The sequence below is a fragment of the Cavia porcellus genome, unplaced genomic scaffold, assembly GCF_034190915.1.
Source record: "Cavia porcellus strain 051 isolate PalLab524CR breed Dunkin Hartley unplaced genomic scaffold, mCavPor4.1 scaffold_7, whole genome shotgun sequence".
Lineage (NCBI taxonomy): Eukaryota > Metazoa > Chordata > Mammalia > Rodentia > Caviidae > Cavia > Cavia porcellus.
Genome location: NW_026947490.1, coordinates 80,237,583 through 80,262,218, shown reverse-complemented (window position 1 = coordinate 80,262,218; position 24,636 = coordinate 80,237,583). Strand labels below are relative to the sequence as shown.

Sequence of the window (24,636 nt, the reverse complement as noted above, 5' to 3'; positions counted from 1 at the left end):
GGCAGATACAGTAAAATGATACTTTGAAGGCAGTTATGAAGATAGTTACTGGTTGTACAGTAACAGCAACACAAAACCACACAGAATACTTAAAAGTAATTTCAAGAGTTGGATCTAGTTTCCAGGAAAAAAGCAATGGGTAAAAAAATAATTAGTTTTAAAAAAAATCAGTGGAGTACCATTAGGTTTATACCTTGGGATTCAGGCTGGCTAATTTGAGAACTTTCATTTTTATTTCTTCGTCTTTGCTTTTCATCTTCCCAGATGGCTTGCAGGCCAGGGTTTCCACCAATTTGAGCTGTAACCACAATATCAAAGATATTTCAGTACTGCAGGGGTCAAAGCAAAAACTTCATACCTAGTGAAAAATCTAAACTTGGATAAATATTGCCTTTTAAGAAAAATAATTACTTGCTTTGTGTAATAAAATGGAAAAACGACCACAGTCTACAATTATAGTGTGACTCCCTTTTTTAGATTTCTTCCCTTTGATTGTCCAAAACCTAGCAAATGTGTAAAATTTAAACAACTAATGAGAACAAACAGACCTAAGGGTTCCCTCCCTGGTATATAATCTGAGAGTATATTGAATTATTTAATACTGGGTAATTTTACTTAGTCCAGCACATCTAAGTAAACATACCTAAGTAAACCTATCCAATGAGTTCAAATGAAAAAATGACTCATCAGAAACCTAGAAGCAATTTTAAAATACTTTGTAACCAGCATTATATGTTAGTTTCCTAGTAATATTTCTATTGTATTCTGGTCATTAAGTTTTACAAATAAAAATACGTGTTAAAAATAATTGTGTATGTACATTCAATGTCCAGTCGATTTAAGATGTCAGCAGCTACAGCATCCACTTCTAATTCACATGTACTCTGTGGTTCCACACCTTCCAATATCAAAGAGCTGGAAAAAAGATATCAAAAATACAATAATTATGTTAGAACAATGTTCATGAGAAATTTCTTATATATGACTTTGTCTAGACAGTTACCAGAAAAACTGATATCAATTCACAATTATTCATGATATAATTATGTGCATATAAAATGAAAAATAAAAAAACCTATTATTACTGACAATCCTACTGAGACACTGGGCAGTATATTCTACATATTCTGATTCATTACATTTTATATATAAGGAATATCTAATGTTTCACCATGTGGTCATGCCTGAGTCAGAATGGAGTGGGATAACAGAGGTGCAGAGTGAGGTACCAAAAATCATGCATGTAACATTTATATATTTGTATCAGCTGTCCAGAGCCATTTTCGTCACCCATCATTTCAACAAACGTGAAGAGAACATGGAATAAGGGATGAGGGATGGTGAACATACTAAAAAGTAGGTAAATAATACTCATTCTTTTTCTGCTTTGAAAAAGCAGTAGCTAGGCTAAGGAATGCTTTTAAATTCTTAGTAAGAATAAACCATGCGAATGTTCAACAGTGGGACCACATCTAGCAAAAGTGATGAGGCCACAAGTTTATTAATTTTTTTCTAAGAACTACAAGAGGCCTGTTTCCACTAATAGCCTTTAACACAACAGCACTATTTTATTCTACCAGAGCAACTCATGAGATTAGGAAGACACCATATAGTTCTCCATGCTTGGCAGAATGAACAGACATACTAGGGCAGATCTCAGTTTACTCCTTCCAACATTGAGCTCTACTGCCAAAATTAAACATTGGTATGAAAAGGCGAGAACTATGATTTTACTTCAAAGTGATGGCATATTTCCTTAATGTCTGGCTTTGAAATATTTTTAATGCTTTAAAAGAAACATATTAGCAAGCCCTCATTTCTATTATCTATTCCCAAGGAAATTCTGATGAGATATTACAAACTAATTTGTTGACCAAGAGTCCCAGACTTTGGGAAGGATAGAGTGGTGAGCAGCAGAGAAAAGCGTCTCTCTCAGATTTGACGTCCAAACACTGGAGTATAGCAAAGCAAGGAAGAGAAGGAGGAGGGAAGTGGCTTCCTGGATCCAGGAAAGATCTGAAACGAGAACTGAGGCCCAAAGACAAAGCAAAACAGACACTTCAACTAAGAAAGAAGAGTACAAGGCGGCACATTCTCCCTGAGTCGGACTCACTGCATGGGAGGAGTGGCTTGAAACTGTGGAGGCCTGGGGAACGCTACAACCCCAGTGACCTTCACACAAGTACAGCACTGTGGTGCACATGGAGGACCACAGTAGCTGCTGAGTTGTACCAGTCAGACTTCCCAATAGAGAGAACACTTGGCCAGGACCCATCTTGGAGAGGTGCCAACTGAGTTTAGGGCCCAGAGCAGCTGCTCTTTCCACCTTGTGGCTCCCAACCAAGTTCAGGCCTGAATGGGACATAGAGACTGCTGCGGACTGAGCTGGACTGGGCTGTTCTAGCCTCACAACCAAAGGCCACCCTGAACTTCAGTGGAAATAGGGGTGCAGGCTCACTAAGATTGTCTCTGCCCTATCATGGAGCTGTTGCTGGCTTCCTGGGATTGACCTACGGGGGATTTGGACTCTGTATGCCCACATTATCTACCAGTGGCAGCAGAGACACACCTTGAAGTGACCTTTTTTCTTTCCTTTATTTCTCTATTTCTCTGTCTCCCTCCTGACCTTCCTCTTTCTCCGGTTTCTGTTCTTCTATGTGAGTATAACCATGATTTCCAGTTTTGCTATTGTTATTCTGTTCTTATTTTTATTCCTTTTCTCTTTCCTTCCTGTCCTCTGTACCAGTTCTGAAAGTTCATGTGTTTCTCTTGCATCTCCCATCCTTACTTGTAAACTCTCCCTTTCTTCTGGTGATTTTTTGTTTTAGTGTTTTCTTTGTTTGTTTCTTTTTTGATCTTTTTGAGATGGGGTTTCACTACGCAGTTCAGGCTATACTAGAACACTATGAAAGCAGGCAGTCATGAGTTCGATCCCTGGTACCGATAAAAAGGAAAAAGGAAAAAAAAAAAAAAAAAAAAAAAAGAACACTATGTAGCCCAGGCTGGCCTAGAAACGCCCAGTGATCTTCCTGCCTCGGCCTCTTCCTTTCTTTTTTTTTCCTGACCCTTTTAAATTTTCTTGCTTAAGGGAAAAATTGTCATGATCAGAGTTTAGTTACTGCATACAATTTTCTGGTTTGTTTTAGATTTTGTTACATAATCACAAATGTGGTTCATACAGTTAAAAGCAAATTAACAGTTACCTTTGGTTGTCATTTGCTAGGCTGTGTTTGACACTATTGTTCTGCAGGTTGTACCACTTTAGCTAAAGCGACATAATTGATCTAGCCAGTTGTTCTTCCTGATGTACCAAGACTGAGACTGCCTAAGGATCATAAAACAATACTATAGGTCTGTGTCAAAGAACCAGGAACTGGGCTAAGTAGGAAGCAACTTCCCATCCTCAATACATTGAAGCAGTTGGACCTTGCAAAAGACTCAGACCCCAAAAGCCAGCTACACCTAGAAGGCACTTCTGAGAAGTAGTTATTTTCTAACAGTTCTAAATACTAGTTACAAAGCAACTCACCATAGGCGATTTACAAGTATCTACCCAGGAATTAAAACTAAAAACAAAAACAACAACAACAACAACAAAATGAGAAGATACTTAAACAAGATGTAACTTCAGATGTCCAGTTCACCAAAGGCAAATCAAGCGGGCAATGAGGTGGAACAATCTGGACTTTCTGAAGTGATAACAACAAAACAAATGAAACAAGCTCTAGAAAAAAATCAAATCAGAAATAATTTCTCCAATACCTGACCAAAGTGAAGGACATTCTTAGTGACTCTGGAGCAAATCGATTAAAAAAAAATAGAGGAGGATTAAAAGGTTCTAGTATAAAGTACTGTATGGTTATGGTGGTGGTCTAATGTGGCGGAAGGCCAAAGCGCGAACCCCTACCACTTCCTGCTTCTTCCTCAGCCTTAATTGTAACTCCCCTTCCTGTTTGCATACGAAGAAAGCTCCAATCAGCTCCTTGCGCGCCATCAATGCCTGCCTTAAGTGCCACCCCCGTCAGGGTTATATGTATATCCCATACCCCACCTTCTGGTCAGAGGGACCCAGACCATCTATGGTCATGGACTCCTCTCCACGTCCTTGGAATAATGGCTATTTCTTACTGTATATTCTTTCTTTTATCGTGCTGAAAACTCTTTCACAATGGTGCCATGTGACTTGGATGGCAGAGTGTGTTAGCTCTTAAATCCCTCCCAGTTGGAGCTCCTCTGCCTAAGAATCATCTTTTTTTTCCTCTAGGCTCTTTACTTGACATAGCTAATCTACATGCAACAGGGATATTCCTCATTGATCACAGATGAGCTACCCTCAGGGGTTTTCTGTTCCTAAAATTGGAAAGCTTGCATCAAAAAACCCATCTTGCCTTCCCTGAACAGGGATATCAGTTTTCATGCTCCTTAGGCCGTACAGCCTGAGGCGAAAATGTGATTTCTGTTCCCTGGGACCCCACCCCACATTCATTGGTGACCAGCCCAGGAGAATGGGTCTTGGAACTTTCCTTGTCACACTTTCAAAACTGGTGTGGATCTCTTTTGATAAGTGTGACCCAGGACAACTGACATGTTCCTTGGAGGGGAGCTAAAGCTCTTATATCCTGAGACAAAGTTGTTCTCTCAGCTCATTTATAATTTGATCATGGGGACCATTTCCTGTCTCCCGAAAAAACACACCTCTGGGGTGCCTGGTTCATAACCTTGGTGCTCTTGGCCACAAGGCTATAAAAACCAAAAAGCTGATCTTTTATTTATGCTTTTGTTACAATGGTGGAAAACTGGCAGAAACCTTTCATTTTTAGGCCTTTTTCACTTTAAGGACGTGTCTTTCTCTCACTCTGTCTTACATGATGGCCAAATACTTCTGGCTCACTCTGCTCCACCAGGAATTCTTCCTCCCCCTCCACTGGATCCCTTGGATGATGGGGCTCCTGTCTTTATGGCTTCTCCCCTGTATCCTTCATACCAAATCCTGCAGCTTTTTCCTCTTTGCCCCCTGCACCGTCCTCTCCCCCTTCCTCACCCCCAATAGCCTCTAATCCTTCCCTTAGTTTCCCTCCCCAGTCTCCAATTTCTCAATCCCCTCTACCTGAGCCATCTATTCCATTAGACAGTTCTTTGTGCCCTTCCCCTGCATTGCCATTTTCTCCGCCAGCTCACCATATGTGGTCTCATGCGTTCCGGTCTTCTGGTAGGCCACATGGTTGTCAGCAGCCATCTTACTGTAGCTCGCCTGAAGAATAGCTGCCATCTTGCGGCCCTCCACCAAGTGACAGTGCACCACCATCTTGCAACAGAACTCACGGTCAACGGCTGCCACCCTGTGGACCCTTGTGGCCCCTTATGTGATCAGCAGCAGCCATCCTGCTGCAGGTCACATGATGACCAGTTGCCATCTCAAGCTCCCTCATTGTGTTACCGACAGCACTAGGCTGCTGCGGATTTCACAGTACACCTGCCAACAGCCTGTGTTTCCTTGTCGCATGGTGACGAGCAGCCGTTTTGTAGCCAATCATTGGGTAATTTCCCACACACGCCTGCCTGTTGGCCTCTCAGTGGCCATCTAATCCACAGCCTTCTCAGCCTGGATCTCTACTCTTACTTCGGGAACAGGCTGGCCCCAAGGGATTAGTTAATGTTCATGTTTCTTTTTGCCTTTCTGACCTATCTCAGATTAGCCATAAACTATGTTTCTTTTTTGGTATTCTTATTTCAAGAGATTGCTATCAACTGATCTACAAAAAGGTTCACACTAGTCTATTATAGTTCAAACTGGCCAAATCTATTTGAATACACTCTGATTTTGTAAGATGATTGTCAGTTTATATATGTTATCTGTCCATTTGCCTGCTCTGTAAACAGCTGTTCATTTTTGTTTGAGCACAACAATCTTTTTCCTCTTCTTTTGCATTTTCAAACCATTTAATCAACATTAATTTGGGTTATAGATTTTAAAACATGCTTCCACCTAGGTTGCCAGCTAGTCAAAATGATGCTAGAATTGGTTAAACAAAATCCCTTGGGGTGAGGAGACATTGGACAGGACTTCAATTAATAAATAAAAAAGTGGCCACCTGGTAATTTTTTTTGTCTTTTTTCCTTTTTATCGGTACCGGGGATCGAACTCACGACTGCCTGCTTACAATGCAGGAGCTTATGCCACTGAGCTAAATCCCTAGCCCCCACCTGGTAATTTTTACCAGCTCTTGTTCATTAATTGGAGGCCTCAATAATCTCCACAGCCTTATGGGAGACACTTCAACTAAGTTCATATGACTACGACAATTCATTATTGCTGATCTGATGGTATATTCATGCCTTCAAATATAAAATAGGGATTTTTTATGATGACAAGTGTTTTCTTTCAGATCCAGACATCTGCCTTTTTCTTGTGGTCCAGCCAGGAGATTCAGATCACACCAACACAAGGTCACTAGTCAAATGATGATTTTTAAACAGAACATGTAATGTATATGTTATACTTACAGATGCTTAAATAGTGAGCAGTCCAAACAATGTCACAAATTTCTTCAGTGCTCAAATATTAAAACACCCATGGTTAATAAAAATAATAATTCCATTTAATGTTCTATGTTAAGCTTACTGCCTCTACTACACTGTACTGTTATCAATCTTCTAGATGTTCAACAACTAAAACTAAGAGAGAATTATAAATTCCTTCAGGATTCCTTTGCTGGGATCCACCAGATCTTTTCCAAAATAAAGTTATATGATGCATATGGAGGCCACAATTAACTATACTCAACTGGTGTTACATGATACCACAGCTGATCTCTCTCCTAAATAAAAAGGTAAATTAATAAAATAGGTCATCCTCCAAAAATCAGATGGCATTAGACATTCTAATAGCACAGGAGGTACTTACACAATTGTAAAACCTAAATGTGTGTATGACAAATGAATGACATGTCAATTTCTAAAATTCCCTGAACCTTATCCTCCTTATGGGAAACCATTACTAAAGTTAAAATCATAAATTCCCTGTTAATTATATTATTTGACTCCTGCATACTTGATTCTTTGCCTTTGTCTCCTTTAGACTTAAAAGCTGTACCCCTAACTCAAGATAAAACCCAGATGTCTTGTGACTGGGGAGGAGACAGACACCTCCCACTATCGGCCAGATCCCAAGACAAAAGGCTAAACTTAGCCCTCAAACCCCACAGAAAGACCTTCTTAATATGGCTTTTCAGGTTTTCAACAACAGACTTAAAATTAAAAGAAAAATAACAATCGGATCTTTTAACAGTGACACTTGGAGCTCTGAGACAGGTAAACTGAGACAAGGTGGAGCTACCTGAACCCCTCCCGGACCATGCCTCAAGTGCAACAAAGAAGGACATTGGGCAAGAGAGTACCCCTCAACCCCGGTGTTATCCTGGGGCCTTGCCCTTATTGCAAACTCAAGGGCTATTGAAAGAGTGACTGTCCTAGCCACCAGAAAGTGGGTAGGCCATCCTCTAACTCCTTGCCCTCACAGGCGATCTCATCACCACCGGATTCATCACTTCCTGATCTACTTGGACTTGCTGCTGAAGACTGATGGGGCCACAGCCCTCCATTAAGGTATCCTTCTCAGAGCCCCAAGACCCACTGGAGGTCTCAGGAAAAACATTTTCTGTACTTTGTAGATATAGAGGCCATGTATAATGTTCTTCCTGAGTTTTCAGGTCATTATATTAAGTCCTCAGTTTCTGTTGTTGATAGCCAACCTATATAGCCTTTACAGACAGGGCCTATTCCATGCAGGTTCCAGACTCTCTTCTTTACCCATAGCTTCCTAATAATTCCAACATGCCCCCCACCCCTTTTAGGTAGGAATCTTCAAACGCTTAACTTCTCCTTTACCTTCTCCCTCCCCACAGCTCTAGTCCTCCAAACACCCTCACAGTGCTCCACAAAGTCATCCCCTCCCCTTCCTTCTTCTCTGGTCAATCCCATAGTTTGGGATACTTTCAATCCCACCCGCACTATCCATGCCATGCCTATTTTTAACTCATCTCAGGGATCCTTCAATTTTTCCTTTTGTTTCCCAATATCCCACAGCTCCCAAACATTTACTGGGACTTAAACCCATAATTAAGCGCCTTTTAGACAATGGTTTTCTTAAACCTACCCATTCACCCTATGATATTCCCATTCTCTTGGTACTCAAGTCTGATGGGTCTTATCGTCTAGTGCAGGACCTTAGGGTAGTCAATAATGCCGTTACCCCAATCCACCCCATGGTGCCAAACCCTTATACCATGCTCTCTCATATCCCTCCCTCCACCACTCATTTACAGTCATACTTCTTAAAAATGTTTTTTTTATTCCATTACCTGTCATCTCTATAGTAAAACCTCCCATGAGGGACACATACCACCCCCTTCGTTTTCTATTCATCAATTTCACAGACACAACCTTCATCAGGACAGGCAGGTAGGTTTTACACATATACCTTGCCACAAAACTCTCAAATATCGTCTTACCTTTGTTTATAATTTTTCATGATGGATAAAAGTCTTTCTTACAACCAGGGAGACTGCTGATGTAGTTACTAAAGTCCTGTTATAGGAAATCATCCCAAGGACTATAACCAAGGTGGAGCAGCCCCTGCCTAGTCTTCTTGGCATCCCCAACAGCAGTCAAAGTTGCTGGACTGCCATCCTGGTTTCACATCACTCAAGATTAAGTGGTGCCCTCCCAACCGGAATCTAACCATCCTGACTGGTCATCTCATCTTCTATCTCCCACCCATCTCCATCTCATCAAGGCCTCACAGCCGCAACTCTCAGGCTAAGTCATGTTTTATTGTCCAGTTTGGTTCCTAATTCCTTACATTCTATTAATTATCTTTTTTACAGCAGGACTCTTGACAGTCTTTCCTAAAAGACTCCACATCATGCGTAAAATTGTCTTCATGTTGTTTTATGTGACAACTGTCTTAGTTCTCTCTGCTCTCAGCTGTTTAGTCAAATGTGAGATCCCTGTGGGCCTAGGCTTTTATCTCCCTTATAGTGACACAGCCATGGCCTTACCCACCCTTCTTATACTTTCCAGCTCAACTCTTGGACCAGAGACAAGCCTACCTACCTACACTCTTAACTTTTACTTTTAAGATGGGAAAAAATAATCACCTCTCATAATTTCACTCCTCCTAACCTCGCACTATTTTTCAGAATTCTCCCTTACCGCGGTCCTGATGGAACAGCATATTTAAATCAAAAGCACCTTTACTTCTACTTCTCCTGGGGTCCTTAAATATGATAGTGGTGTCCCTTTTCGTAACACCTTGTCTCTTTGGTCTCTTTGTTTTTCCAGTCTAAGATATGGGGATTCCCCAATGAGAAAGTTGTCCTGGCTGAAACACCTGGTACCAGCTTCTACATGGGCATCAACCATCATCTCATCAACCTTCCTAAACCCCAATATGGCACCCCCTTTCAATAGAATTAAATTTCTGTTTCCAGTAAATAGAAAAAAATGTGAGTTAAAAAAAATGAGTCATCAAATACATGCAGACCATCATTTTAGTCATTAAAGGCATAAGCAAAACATGGTAATTAGGCAACTGTACCTCTCTGAACATTTTTGTTCATAGCTTAACCAAAGATATTTACTAGAATTATTGAGGAGAAAGCTGAAACACCAGTAATTTAAAAGTACTCTCCAAATCATTCTGAGTGGTAGCCACAACAAACTCTTGATTTTTGTGGATCTATCACTCTGGTGAATAACCCTGAAGGGTCACAACACATGGTGATTTATTCTGTGCAAGAGTACGGTTCGCAGAGCTGCTGACTTAGTACTGCTACCTTTTCATAACTCTGCTATTTGTCTTGCCCATAATATGTTTGTAACAGAAAATTAAACATTTATATTTTTAAAAAAGGTAATGAGAATAAACTGCTACTACTGATAGAAATGAGACCAAAATACTTTAGCAGAGTATTTATGGTAAAACATTGGACATTATTGGTTTGCCTCTTCAGATCTTTGCTCATAATTCAATCTCTTTCTTTTTACTTTTTTGACTTTACCTTTTTTTCCAGTGCTGGAGACTGAACCTAGGATCTTGCACATACTAGGTAAGGACTCTACTACTGAGCTATGCCAACAGCTCCTGTAGAACCACTATAATAAAATAGGCTTCTTAAAAGCATGGAACAAATTTCCTATGGAACAGATAATCTGTGTAACTTTACTAGTCTCATGACCTACCTAGAAAGACGTTTGTTATAAGAGGCCTTCAAAGCACAAGCAAGCTTTAACTTTAATTGATCAAGAACAAAAGAAAGCCAGTAAATACAAAACCTTGAAGACTAGAGGATCTAGTGTGTGTAATCACCTCACTGAGTGGTATCAGAACAATTCCCCTGTGTCTGGCAGAATGAAGGAACTAAGAAGTGAATGTTTGTCACACAGTCCTGAACCTTGTCACTGAGCACAACCAAGTCATTGGCCTCCAACATTACTTCAAAGTCTTTAAAAACTTTATTCTATAATTTAATGAGATTCTTTAAGTATTAAAAAGTTGTTCTATAATACAGATAGTCTGTCAAGCATATGTTAGACATTTGACACTATATAAATTGAGCATTAAACAATTACTTTTAGATTTGTCCAACTGAGAAGTGAATTCACGTTTTCTTATTATAAAGCCATGTAACTAAACATTTCCCTACCATGCATTCTTCTGGTTAAAAAGCATCAAGTAACATATGTAGTGAAGAGAGAAAAACCAGCACTACTCACCAATATTCAACTGACCAATAAAATGGTCAAGACACCTTCAGGTAATGCTATGTGGTATAATACAGAAATCCTTTATTTCTATATAGATAAAGTTACTGACTATTTAAGATCTTAATTTAGAATATATGATGGAGATGGATGCCAGAGAGAAGTATAGCATTCTACCCCATATTCATATTATCAACTGGGTGTATTTTCATGGTCTGGTTTTTAAATCTATGATTCCACATAATATACTAACATAGAGACTTGCTTTGGGGGCTAACTTATAAGACTCAATATATTAAAAGGTTAAGAAATTATGCTAATCAATGATTTCAGATTACAATTAGGATATGCTGAAATATATAGATATATATACACATATATATTGTTTTCATTTCCTTTATAACATTAACTAACCTTGGTATTTTATCTTCTTCCCACCTAAAGAAAGTACCGGCAAGGGAATTTCCTGATAACTGATCCTTGGGTGACCCAGCTGCAGTCAATGTATCACCTAGGAATAAAAGGTAAATTTAAATAAAGCCCACATTTATTGTGTATATAATTATCCCTTAAGTAAAATAATATACAACCTGTATGACTGGTTCCTAAAATTATGCGCTAAAAATTCATACATATATAGGAATATGTATATACAGTTGATGAAATTAAGAGTTGGGGGGAAAAGAAGAGAAAGTATTTGTAATATCTGCACATGAAGGAGAAATGGCTATATTTTCATTAGTACAATCAAAGTGTGACACTTTTGAATGCGCTACCGTATGCTTAAAACTGCATTTAAAGGCTTAAGATGTAACTCAGTAACACACTTGCCTACATTAGTATAGCAAAAGAAAAAAAGTTTCAATCTCAATTAAAACTTCTCATGCTTTTTATTTATTAGAGAAAAAAATTTCTATAAATACTCACTGTGTATATTCTACAAACTTTGCAACTCCTCAATCTTTTTTTTTTTTTTTTTTTTTTTTTTTGTGGTGCCGGGAATTGAACTCATGACCTTGTGTTATGCTGCTGAACTAAATCCCCGGTCCAAATTCCTCAATCTTTAAATTCACAACTAGAGTTGACACTGATAGGTGACTTGTTTTCCTTTTCCCCCCAATAACCTTTCATTTAGAATAATTTTAGATTTAAAGAAAAGCTGCAGTAGTACAGTTTGTTCATACTCAGTCAGCTTATTCTCTTACATCTAACATTTTATGTTACTGTGACACAATGAAGAAAGTAACAGAAGGTTGCTATTAATCACACTATGCATTGCATTTAAATTTCACCAGTTTCTCCACTTAATATACTTTTTCTGTTCAGGATCCAAGTAGTTACCATCAATTAATTGCTATGTTTCCCCATCTCCTCTAATCCTATTTCTTTCTTTCCTTGTTCTTCGTGACCTTGATACTGAACGCTCTTCAGTCTAAGTCTGATGTTTTCTCACTGATTAAAATGGCTTTTGGAAAACATACCAGAGATGAAGTCCCCTTTTCACAAATAATCTGAGAGGACACACAGTATTCACAAGACATCACTGGTGACATTAACCTTAATCATACAGTTAGAGTACAGTGAAATAGTTTACAATCTGAAAATTAGTCATGTACGCACCACAGCATTATTGCACAGAATAAACCCTTCACTCTAGCTAGTAACTAACCTCAAGCACAGGCCCCACATTCAGTGTCCTAATCACTGACTGGCTAATTGGTTTTATATACATAAATTCATTCATCTATTTCTTTACCTGATACTGGGAATTGAACCCAAAGTCTTTGTACTGAACTATATTCTCAGCCCTTGCTAAACTTATAAACTGCCCAAACTGGGCTAAAACTTTCGATCCTTCTGCCTCAGCCTCCCAGAGTGCTGACATTACAGGCATGCATCACCATACCTGGCTATTCTGTCTTTCGTAACAAGCCAAATATTCCTGTGAAAGGAATATTTCAATTTTATATCACTCAATACTAACTGAAAATAAATGAAATATCCATAACCTAAAACATTTCATTCTAAAAAACAGGACTTTAAAAAGAAGGTGCCAATTATTTGCAATATATGAAACAGGCTTTATAATATAAATGTTTAAGAAAATCATTTTCCACGTTTTAATAGTAAAAAAAAAAAATTTTTTTTGTTGCCCTTTAGGAAAGAAAACCTATTTTTCCTAAGTAAACTCTCAAGCCCTCTCACTGTGTCCCTTTTGCAGTCAACAATCTCTTCTCTAGAACTTGGCAACTAATAATGTTTTGTACTTCAATAGCTTTCGGCTCTTTCCAAATGCTCTATGAATGATATCATGTAATTTGTAGTCTTTTGGCCCTGGCTTAATAAAATGATTTAAATGTTCACTTGTTTGAATCAGTATCTGTTTTTTGAGGGTTCTTGGGTTGGGTGGAGAATGAATTGAGTGCTTTTACACTGAGTATTTCCAGCCCTTTTATAAACTTTTAAAGTTGGGTCAGGACCTTGATAAGTTACTAAACTGCCCTGGCTGGGCTTGAACTGACCATCCTCCTGCCTCAGTTTCCCATACTGTTGGAGTTTTAGGTGTACAATATCAAACCAGGTATGAATCAAATCCAGCTCCTATTTGTCACTAAATAGTATCAATTTATCCATTCCCCTGTTGCATCTTAGTTGCAATTAAGCATAAAGTTGCTATAAAAATTTGCATTCAGTTTCAAGTGAACTTAAATTTTGAATCACTTGAGTAAACATCAGTGGTGCAAATGCTAGGTCATACTAGATTTATATTTAATATTATAAGAAACTGTGAAACTGACTTCCAAATGGACTACTACTTTTTATTTCTAGCAGCAATGAATGAGAGCTGCCACTGTTTCACACTCTGACCAGCATTCCTTATCCTGTCTTTTGAATTTCAGCCATTCTAACAGGTCTACTGTGGTTAGTTCACATTTCTCTAATAACAGATAATACTGAGTATGATCATCTTTTTAGGAACCTGCCTTTATATACTCTCTTTGCTGACTTTGGGAGCAATTTAAATGGAGCTGCTTGCTCTCTTGCTGACTTTTAAGAATTCTTTAAATGTATTTTTTTGCTGTGCATGTGGTGCCAGGGATTAAACCCAGGACCCTGTATATGCTCGGCAAGTGCCCTACCACTGCCCTACGTCCTTGCCTGCCTTCCTTATTTCAGTTCTCCTTCTTTTCCTCTTTTATTTATTTATTTTTTTAAAGACAGGGTCTCATTAAATTGCCCTGATTGGGCTCAAATTTGCAATCCTATTGCTTCAATATCTAGAATAGCTGGGATTAGAGGCATATGGCACTATGCCTAGCTTCTTAATGTATTTCTGATTCAACTATTCGTAAAATATGTAATTTACAAATATTTCCTCCCGTGTTATTTTTCATTCTTTTAACAGTTTTTCAAAGCAAAAGACAATTCATCACCTTCATAATGAGTGTTACTCCACTGAATCATGGCACCTTTGTTAAAGTGGAATACATGAGCCAAAATGAAGCCTCTTCAAAAATACGGGTTCTACTCGGCTTCATCAATAGATGTGTCTGATCTTTCTTCAGTAAAACGTTGCCTATAGTAGCTTAATATTAATTGCTGAAATTGGACAATGTGTCAATTTATACACTTAAAAATCTCTATACTTCAAAAAATGATTATGTCTTGAATACAGAACAACACAGCCCTCACAAAGATTGGGAGTGGAGGCGTGGGAACTAAGGGGCTACAATCCCTGTAGGGAACAAAGGCAGCGGAAAGTAATCTATTATTTTCTTCCCTGTTCCTTTCTCTACTGAGAATAAATGTACTAGGCAGCCATTCTTCACAGTCTTGTTCATTAAGGGGATTTTACACTATTCTAAAACACTGAGATGAGAAACACAAACTCTGTCCTCTAAATTTGAGATTACTATCATTCAGAAGATTTAGTTATCAACAAATGAATCATTTTGGTTTAAAGGGAGTCAGATGCTGGTTCCAACGTGCCAATCTTTGTGCATTTAAAATATGTAATATTTAATACATGTTGTTACCACAAAATACTTTCTTTGTAAAAGAAGTGTTATTGAGCCAGGTGTGGAGGCTCACGCTTGTAATCCCGCCACTAGGGAGGCTGAGGTGGGAGGATAGTTGCAAGTTCGAGACCAGCCTGGCTACATAGTGAGCTCAAGGCCAGCCTGAACTGCATAGTGAGACCCCATCTCAAAAAAGATTAAAAAAAAAAAGAAGTGTTATTGCACCTAAGTTGTTTCATCTAAGGATGAAACTACTAAAACACTACAAAAGCAAAACAAATAAAACCACTAATGAACATAACCACTGTACATTGTAACTCTACAAATAGCATTTTAGTTGATAAAGATTTCAATAATAGTTTTCCAGCCTGCATCTAATAATTGAATCTGCATTCTTTGCAGGTCAGTGTGGATGTGCTAGGTTTTACTCATGAAGAATAGTTTTCTTGTATTATTGAAATATTCTAAATTGGTTACTGAATATAGTATATTTGAAATACTATACTGAAGAATGTTGAGATCTAAAAAAAAAAAAAAAAAAAATAGTTACAGAGAATTTCTTCTAGGGAAAATAAGCATTTCCTTCTGCCAGATAATGTGTATCACCATATCACTACCATCTTATATCAAATTCAAGATTTGAGAATTTTTTTAGTCCCAGGAGATTCAAATAAGATTGAAATGTTTCAAAGGGGCCTGGGGATTTAGCTCAGCGGCATAAGTGCCTGTCTCGCAAGCCTGTGGTCATGAGTTTGATCCCTGGTACTGGTAAAAATAAAAAAAAAAAAATGTTTCAAAGGTGTTTCACTTCTGAGACTGGGATCAATTTAATGGCCTGGAATCCACCAGAGGCTCTATCCCTATCTTACTCCCTGAAGTGTTCCCACCTGCCGGGAAGGACTGGATTTTCCACCTTTTATATCCAGTAAGCTAATCTAAAATAAGTTCTAAACTGCCCAGGATTAATATATGCCCTCTAGGCAAAAGTTACTTTGAGCACCACATATTCCTTCTTTTAATCCGTACTTCTTTATTGTTAAGAATTAAACCAAAAGAAAACAAATGAACAGAGATAGTTGGTAAAGTAAGAGATAAAAAATGTTACTCTTTAGTTCAACAAGTGGGTGGCAATGAGAGAAAAAATTTACAACAGTTAGAACATGAGGGCTGGAAGAAAAAGGCTGGTGTTTTGTTTTATTTCAAAAGAGGAGAAAGAATTCAATGAGAATAAAAGGATGTTAGTTCATTTGACCCATACATTCTCCTCCTGGGTATATGCCTAAAAGAAATGAAAATTTATGGCTACACAAAAACTTGTACCTGAACATTCTTCTTTTTTGGAGTGGGGGGGCTGTTCGGGGATTGAACTCATGACCTTGTGCTTACCTGGTAGGCGCCTGTGCTGCATAGCTAAACCCAGCCCCACAGGAACATTCTCAACAACATTGTTCACAATACTCAAAAGGTGGAAACAATACAAATTGTCCATCAACTGATGAAATGATCACTAAAATGTAGTATATCCAAATAACATACTACCACCGGGTTGAAAAGGAAATAAAATACTGACACATGCTATGCTACTACATAGACAAACCTTAAGAACACTGTGTTACATATAACTGCTGTATGGTCCCACATTTTATATCATTCCACTTGTCTGAATTGTGCAGGATGAGTGAATACATAGAGATAAAAATGTACATTAATAGTAGCTTAGGGATGGCAGGCATGAAAACTTGTAGGTGACTCCTCCAGGTTTCTCTTGGAGGTGATGAAAACGTTCAATAATGACTGTGTATCTGAATACACTGAAAACTTTCAAATTATCCTTTCTGCATGGGTGGATTCTATAGTAGGTGACTAATAGTTCAGAAAAGCTGTTATAGACTTATCTTCTAAATATACATTATTTTAAAAATCACCGATTATTTAATGTGATTCAAAACCTTTATTTGAACTTAAAAATTAACCTTACTTTTCCTTCTTGACTTTCGGAACTTGACAGCAGCCAGATTTATTAAATTCATTCCATAAAGATTATAATCAATGAAGAGCTGTAGGAGGTAGGGAATATGTGCTTCATGAGGCTGGTAAAATTTATTCATTATGGCTCCACTTTGCAAAAGTTCACATATCCTAAATTAGGGGAAAAAAAGGTTATATATGTTCTCTAAAATGTTAAATGAAACAACGATCGCACAAATACACAAGCAAAATACCTATCAGCACATAAAAATTCCATTTTATTTTATTGGAAATTTGTATTTTAGTATAAAGTTTAAAAAAATCAAAATGTCAAAAAGTCTTTAAAAACACTACAGAAATAATTTTGCAAGGACTACATCAAAATCCAAAAAAAGAAACAAGAATTATTACTCCGAAATGTTACTACTTTAGTAATTTTCTTTCCTGAGGTTTTTTTCATCTTAATGGAGAATATGAGCAATACATAATTTAAATGGTGTAAGTATTAAGAAGAGGAAATATGAACCAGGGGTACACAGACACTTAGGCCAGACCTTAAAAGGAAGTACTACAGGAAGAACTAGAGGTTCAGCTCTTTTGCTTAAGATGAGAAACACATTTTATATAAATGACACTGCACAAGTCAAGGATCACTAGAAAATACGGCCCACTTAGGAACCAGAATCACAAAGAGTGTAACCAAGTATTAAGGGCTAGAGTGAGAAGAGGGGCTAGAGCCTGTTAAGACCTTAACAGTGGTAATTTGCCTGAGAAATGAACAGCACGGTGAAATGATCTCCCTAGCTACAGAACACAAGCATCTAAGGGGGAACAACTGAAGAGGCCACTAGGCAAAAACCAAGATGACAGAGCTGGAATGAGGAAGTCCCAATCTACTGATCTAGGACTCCCTGATATAGAGGGGAGGGAGAACCGGAGGGTGATGCTTGGATGTCTTGCTGGTAGTGCTTTGTTTATTGAAACAGAGAGGAATGGAAGAAAAACAGGTTTGCTTGGGATTTGTTTTATTTTTTTTCTTTTTTTGAGGGGAAATAAGGGTAAACTAAGCTTTTGACATACTGATATTTAGATACAGTGCTGTATTCCGGTAGATTTCTTTGATAATACTGGAAATAAATAATGAAGATTAAGATAAGAATTTTATTAACAGGCAGAAACAGCTAACTTTTTAGCACTATGTACTGGATGCTGTGCAAGTGCTTTAAATGGTTACTTATTCTCAAGTAATTCTCATTACAAGTTACAGTACTATTAAAAAAATTAAACCTTAGATTTTCAAAATTAGCAAAAATCACACAAATAAAAATTAGAAGAGCTAAAGTTCAAATCACATGTTCTTTGATTTGTGAGTCTTCACTCTTTTAACACAGGGCGGTCCTATTCATCTAATAGGTGGTTTGATATATTGATCAGGAGCTCTGGAGAAAACTTTAGGCTACTGATATACACCAGAAGTCAAATGCACAAAGATTAAGGAAAGAAAATGGATGTATGGGAGTACATAAGGCCACAGAGAAAGGAGAAAGTACAGAGGGAAAAGATGAATACTTAACATCGAACCTTAAGAACAACAACAGATACTAAAAGATTTATCAGCGAAGCAGCAGAAATATCAATAATCAGTGAGAAAAAAAAACTAAATGGGGTTTATAACACAAAAGGGAACATTTGAGCTTATTTGAGGACTTCATTAAGATTTCCACAAAGTCAAAAAGGTCAACAAATTTGATTTAGCAATAGAAATCATTAGTAAAGCTATTTCATTGGAAATTTGCGGTAACAAGTCATATTAGTGTTAACTAAAGGGTGAATGAGACTTGAGAAACTGGATGCACAAAATATAGACAAATCCTTCAGGAAAAGCTGTGAGTATTGAATGTGTGTGTTCAATCATCTGTCTTGTTAAAATTTAGATGGTGTAAGGAAGGGAAATGGGGATAATTGATGGAAAAGGTCCTTGAAAAGATAAAAAAATGACTGATCTTGAACCTCACAGGTAGGGTGGGGTAATCTCACTGAATAGGCAGGAGGAAAGAGAATATATGCAAAAAAAATTTAGGGGTCCTTGACAAGAAATTAGAAGAGCTTTACTCCAGTGGGTTTCAAATTTCTTTGGCTCTAGGACTCTTTCATTCTTGAAGAATTACTGAGAACACCAAAGAGTTGTTGTTTATATGATTTATACATACTGATATTTACCATATTAGAAATTAAAAGAAATTTTAAGAAACTCATTTACTATTTTAAAAATACACTGATTGCTGCCATAAATAACATTTGTATAAAAAAAACTGTATTTTCCAAACAAAAACAATTTGGTAAGCTAAGAGGCACAGATATACATATACACACATATACATACAAATCTTTTAACAGAAGACAGCTGGGTTCTCAACATCTATTTCTGCTCAATATGTTGCAATATATTTTTGGTTGAAACACGAGGAAAAAAAATCACAGACATGTTGTTGGAAAAACAAAGAGTAATATAAGACACCTTTCAGATAATTGTCAATATTCTTATTAGCTACTACATAGAAAGTTGGTTTCTTAAAGGTTAGCTGCAACCTGAAATCGAAAGCCAAACTGCTGAAATTTCATATTCCATTACAGCAAGAATCTAGGGTCTACCTTGCATATTAAATACTTTCTTTTACCAACGCACTCATTCTCTAACACCATGCAGAGGTCACTGTGAAAACAGATATACTAGACTAAGTGATACAGATCTTTTAAATCTACTCTACACAATATTTTTTTTCTTTTTTCTTTGAGACAGGGTCTCACTATGTAGTTCATTCTAGCCTTCAACTCACTATTTGGCCCCAGCTGTCCTCAAACTGAGTGATTCTCCTGTCTACCGTCTACTACCACACCAGGCTTGAAAGTTTAGATCTTATATCACCAACAAATACTATGAGTTGTTTTCCTTGAATTTACAGGTCAACTCTATGCATTTTTGAGAGATTATCTGCCAAATATGCAAATCATTAGAACTTTATTAGCTGTTCTTTCAAGTAAAATGATGTTCCGTTTAAAAAGAAATGGCTAGTAATCATAGTACTTCAGCACACAGATATGTTTTATGTTTACTTTCAATTTTGGCATATAAAAATTACAAACATGCATATCCTTGGATCAAGATCCAATAAAATTAACAACTTCTGCTTTTCCATAATACTTTCACTAAAAATTGACTTTTTCCTTTTTTAAGCCTGTGCTTAGTGGTAGGAAAATGTGATTGCTACTTTAATGCCATTACTCTGGCTTTAGTCATCAGTTGGTTTTTTTTTTTAAACATGTCATTGGTTTTACCAACTATCAGTGAACACAATGAAAAAGGCAAACCACTTTATCAAAATAATTTTGACCATACAGATCCTCTGGAAGGGTTTCAGGAATTTTCATACTTCCAGAACCACCGTTCCAAAGTGACAGGTTCTATTTCCTTTTAATAAAGTAAGAAGCAAGGTCGTAAGAGGGACTTAATGATTGAGTGAAGAGGGTAAAGAGTGGTAAGGAAATATTAACAAGAAAAAAGCAGAAGTGCAACAGGGCAAAGAAAGGGCCAGGTAAAGCTGAAAACCATCAATTTGTAGTAACACCAACTTATGATTATTTTTTTCTTCTCTTGTGATCAGAAACTAAGGCTTAGTAGTGAAAAAAATAGATCCAGATTGCTTCACCTAGCAAACAAAAGAGTTACAAGGATAAACAATAGAAGATAGAAAGGAAAGAGATGGCTTACAAAATGAGGCAGTAATAGTAGGCCAAGAAGTTGAAGCTTAGAGACACAGAGTGAAATAACCCATAGAGCAAAAAACAAAACAAATGAACAAAATAACAGAAAACACCAACCCAAAAAGGATCTTACTAGAGACATGAAAATGTTCTAAACCCAATTTCAGCAATAGGTGTAGGGTTCCAGAACCAGTTCCTCCCAAATACCAAAGGGATACTGAGAGATCCAGGAATAAAGAGGCTAGTTCCCAAATGATGTCTATAGTGTTCATCCATCCAGTCATCCAACAAACATTCACTCATCACAATGTGACGTGCTATTCTAGACACTGGGAATTCAGTAGACAAAGATCTGTATTGTAGTATGATACCAATTGTATACGGAAATTTTAAAAAGAAGGTATGTATATATCACATGTCATATATAACCTGTATGTATAAAAAACAGGACACCTACCAAATTCTCAGAAGTGACTGTTTCTAGAGAATGATGAGATTCATAGTAATAACACTTTACATGTATACTACAGCTAACATTTACATGACACTCATAATCTGAGTGATTTACAGATATCAACTCATTGAATCATCAGAATATGTGTACCAGTATTAATCCAATTTAAAGATGAGGAACCTAAAGCATAGAGATTACAAATCTTGCCTAAAGTCACCTACCTAGTAGATAGCAGAGTCAGATTTTGAATGCAGATAACTGACTTTAAAGCCTAGACTCTTAACATTGTATTAGAGTTAAATGTTATAATAAAAACCAGAAGTATTTTCTTTTAGAACATTCTTTTTCTTCACTGTAATGTATCTCAATTTTTGATTTTGTGTTTTGAGTTGTTTGTTTTGTTTTATTTCTATTTTTTTACCCAGTACTACTGGCAGAGCATCTTCTGAAAAAAACAGTTCTTAGCATTCCTCCCAGCCTACTTTCACTTTAGTCTATCACCGTGTACAGTGAAAACTCTTGCGAATCTGAAAGAACAGGGAAATCCATATATGTGATCTTCCTGCTCTAAGTCAGTGGTGAGAGCAAGTTCTCTGAAGGCAGGAACAATGCAAACTTTACTCATCACTATTCACCCAACAACACCAAATATTGTAGGTAACTCTATAAATGTTTGGAAAAAAATTTTGGAATAAATGAATCATCATTACTAAACTAAGAATTTCCAGATAGGCACTGGACAAACTATGTAATTTAAGCAAATTTACTGGGCATAGTTAAGTATTTAATTATTACAGTTGCAAAGGAAAAAAGGATTATATTTATAATAGATTTTATATTATAGGCTATTTACAAAAAACATATAATATACATCATTTGTATTCAAACAAAAAAATAATATACATCATTTCTATTCTTTCTATGGATAAGAAAGAGAAAAATGGCTAATATTTATTTGCTTACCACTGGGTGTGTGAGATGATAGCATTCACAGGGATTGATGTTTATCCCATACATACCAAAAAGTGACTATTCTCCATCGACATGAGAATAATCATTTTGGCACTTCATATGAAAGAAGCTATTTTGGTAAAGTCAGGGAGAGTCTGCAGGGGAACTAGTTTTCACTAGTTATGCCTGGGACTAGGGCTAAAAATTCAGTGGAGTACTGTACTCAATTGGTTCAATCCTGAGTACGTTTTTTGTGCTTGGTAGCTGTGGATCTCACAGTTCCTTAACTCATTCTAGAGAAATTCATTCATTTCTTGTCTAAGTGGTTAACATTCAGAATCTACTGCCTACTAGCAGAGGAGGACCTATTTAAAAAAAAAAAAAAAAACTTTAGCACTCCTCCAAAGCCACATTGACCTTAGTTTGTCAATACACAACAATATTCATTGTGAATCTAAAAGGAAATCTGTAAACGCGCTCTTCCTGTTCTCAATAACCTGGGCTTTAGGGCGATTTAGACGATAAGCTATAGGCAGAAAGACTAGGGAAGAAAAAACAACCAAAGCCAACAAAAAACTCAGGATATAAAATTCTACTACATTTCAATAGAAATCAGAATCAACAGGAGTAACAGAAAGCCTTCACATTCTAGTCTTACGTTCACAAATTTCTCCTTGCTTTTTTTTTCTCCTTGCTTTTAAATTAAAAAGCAAGTTTGTCCAACAGGGCACTATAATATGAGGAAACTATCTCTCCTTACCTACTTCTATAAACTCTTTACATCTAAGATAAGAAAAAAGCAGATGGCCCATAAACAGAGGTTGCTCCATATTCTCAAATGTCTTCTGTACAGTCAAAGCCATGGGCCTCTCTATTATTTGTATTATGACCTTCTCTTTAATAATGGTACAAACTATATAAAACCTTTCTTCCAGCTTTTTATTAAAATAATTATGTGACAATTCACATTTTGATTTCATTCAACTTTGTACCTTTTTACCATTGCAGGATTGTAAAGATAGATCTTCATAAAGTGTCTTTCCTTCTCATGATAACCATAAAAAGGCCTGAAATATATAAAAAAAAGGATATTTTAAATTATTTCCATCATCAGAGATTAAATACAATTTATGTCCCTAATTAGACTTGGTTGGTCTAATTCAATCTTATCTATATAATTCAGTCTTACTTATATTTAGTAATATCTAAGAAAAAAAAATAAGAACTTACCTGAGGTTAAACTTACGACAGGTTAAAGTATGAAATAATAAAATTTTAAAATACTACTTTGAAAAAAAAGGAGCAGTAGACTATTTCTTCCTAAATCTCAATCATGACTCTATTAAAGAAGTGCTCTTACCCACTACCTATAATGCCCTGGAAATAGGCAGTAGTACTTCCTGAGTGGTTTGGCCTACTATCATCCCTAGGAAGCACCCAGGTGGCCAGGGCAATCCTCCTATGCCTCAAAGTAATACTTATAAAACAGCCGGTTCTCAGAAGCTTGGCTAACAGGGAGCTTGAGAAGCAAATGCTTGGCCCACACCCACACCCCTCAGATTGAGAAAAACCTAGGCAGACCTCTCTGCTCAGGTTAATCCCTAGCAGTCCCATAAAATCACCACTGCAGCTCTTGGGAATTGACAAGAATTTGGTGCAGTCTGACTCCTACACAGCTCTTAGGACCGCTAGTGTCAAACCTATGGCACAAATGTCACAGCAGGCTGTTTATCATTGACAGCTGTAAAAGGTTTGCCATCACTGCCTTAGACACTGGCAAACATTCATCCCCATTACAAGGCTCTCTGTGCCACACCTAGCTGAGTACTAGAGTAGCCCTGACCTAACTTGAAACAGGCACACAATCCCCAGAACTACTACCAGCAAATGTCACATCCCCAAGGAGCTGCCCCTTAGCTAGCAGTGCAATCTCACAAACCCTATAGCCTAGGCAACTGATAAGAGACATTGTTAACACTAATTTGCATGACAGAAGCTACACAATCACTAAAGTGCCCACTTATAACCAAAGCCAACATATCATATCCAACCCAAACTCAACAGCAACAGATATTGATATAAGCAATTACCTGATACACAAATTCTAACACAGGGAAGCATGAAAAAACTAATTTACAGGACACTTTCAAAGAACACAGTAATCATTTACAACAGACTACAAAGAAAAGGAAATGGACAAATTACCTATAAAGTCTTTCAAAAAATGATTTTAAGGATTCTTGATGAGATACAAGAGCATAGAGACAATAAAAGAAAACTAGGGTCGGGCATGGTGATGCACACCTGTAATCTCAGCACTCCAAAGGCTGAGGCAGGAAGATCGCCTTGAGTTCAAGCCTGAAATCCTGAACTGACCAGCCTGAACCATATAGCAAAACTCTGTCTCAAAAGGACAAAAGAAAGAGAAAGAAAGAAAGAAAGAAAGAAAGAAAGAAAGAAAGAAAGAAAAAAGGAAGAAGGGAGGGGGAGGGGAAGAAGAAAGTTAGGAAGCAAAACTATGACATGAATCAAAAACTGAGCAAAGAGAGATCATGAAAAAGTAATCAGAAATATTGGTGCTAAAAAACTCAATAAATGAAACAAAAATATATCTGAGAGCCTAGAGAAAACTGAACATGTATGAGAAAGAATTTGTGAGCTTGAAGACAATTCTTTTCAAATAACTTAGTCATTTTTTTTCAATTTTTTTTTTTTTGT

At 37.1% G+C, this 24,636-nt stretch overlaps 1 protein-coding gene across 3 annotated transcripts in view; it reads right to left on the bottom strand.

The window, feature by feature from the left end:
• Positions 1-24,636, bottom strand: part of Rev3l (REV3 like, DNA directed polymerase zeta catalytic subunit) — a 160,693-nt gene that overhangs the window by 65,589 nt on the left and 70,468 nt on the right. For all 3 annotated transcript variants that reach the window (XR_010048503.1, XM_063252366.1, XM_063252367.1), the window contains exons 3-7: positions 22,911-22,985; positions 16,762-16,922; positions 11,179-11,275; positions 821-915; positions 194-298 (exon numbers count right to left, since the gene is read on the bottom strand). Coding sequence is in view for 2 of the 3 variants with exons in the window: in XM_063252366.1 (XP_063108436.1) it covers positions 194-298; positions 821-915; positions 11,179-11,275; positions 16,762-16,922; positions 22,911-22,985 (533 nt within the window). In the remaining variant the exon portion in view is untranslated. The remainder of the gene's footprint in view (positions 1-193; positions 299-820; positions 916-11,178; positions 11,276-16,761; positions 16,923-22,910; positions 22,986-24,636) is intronic.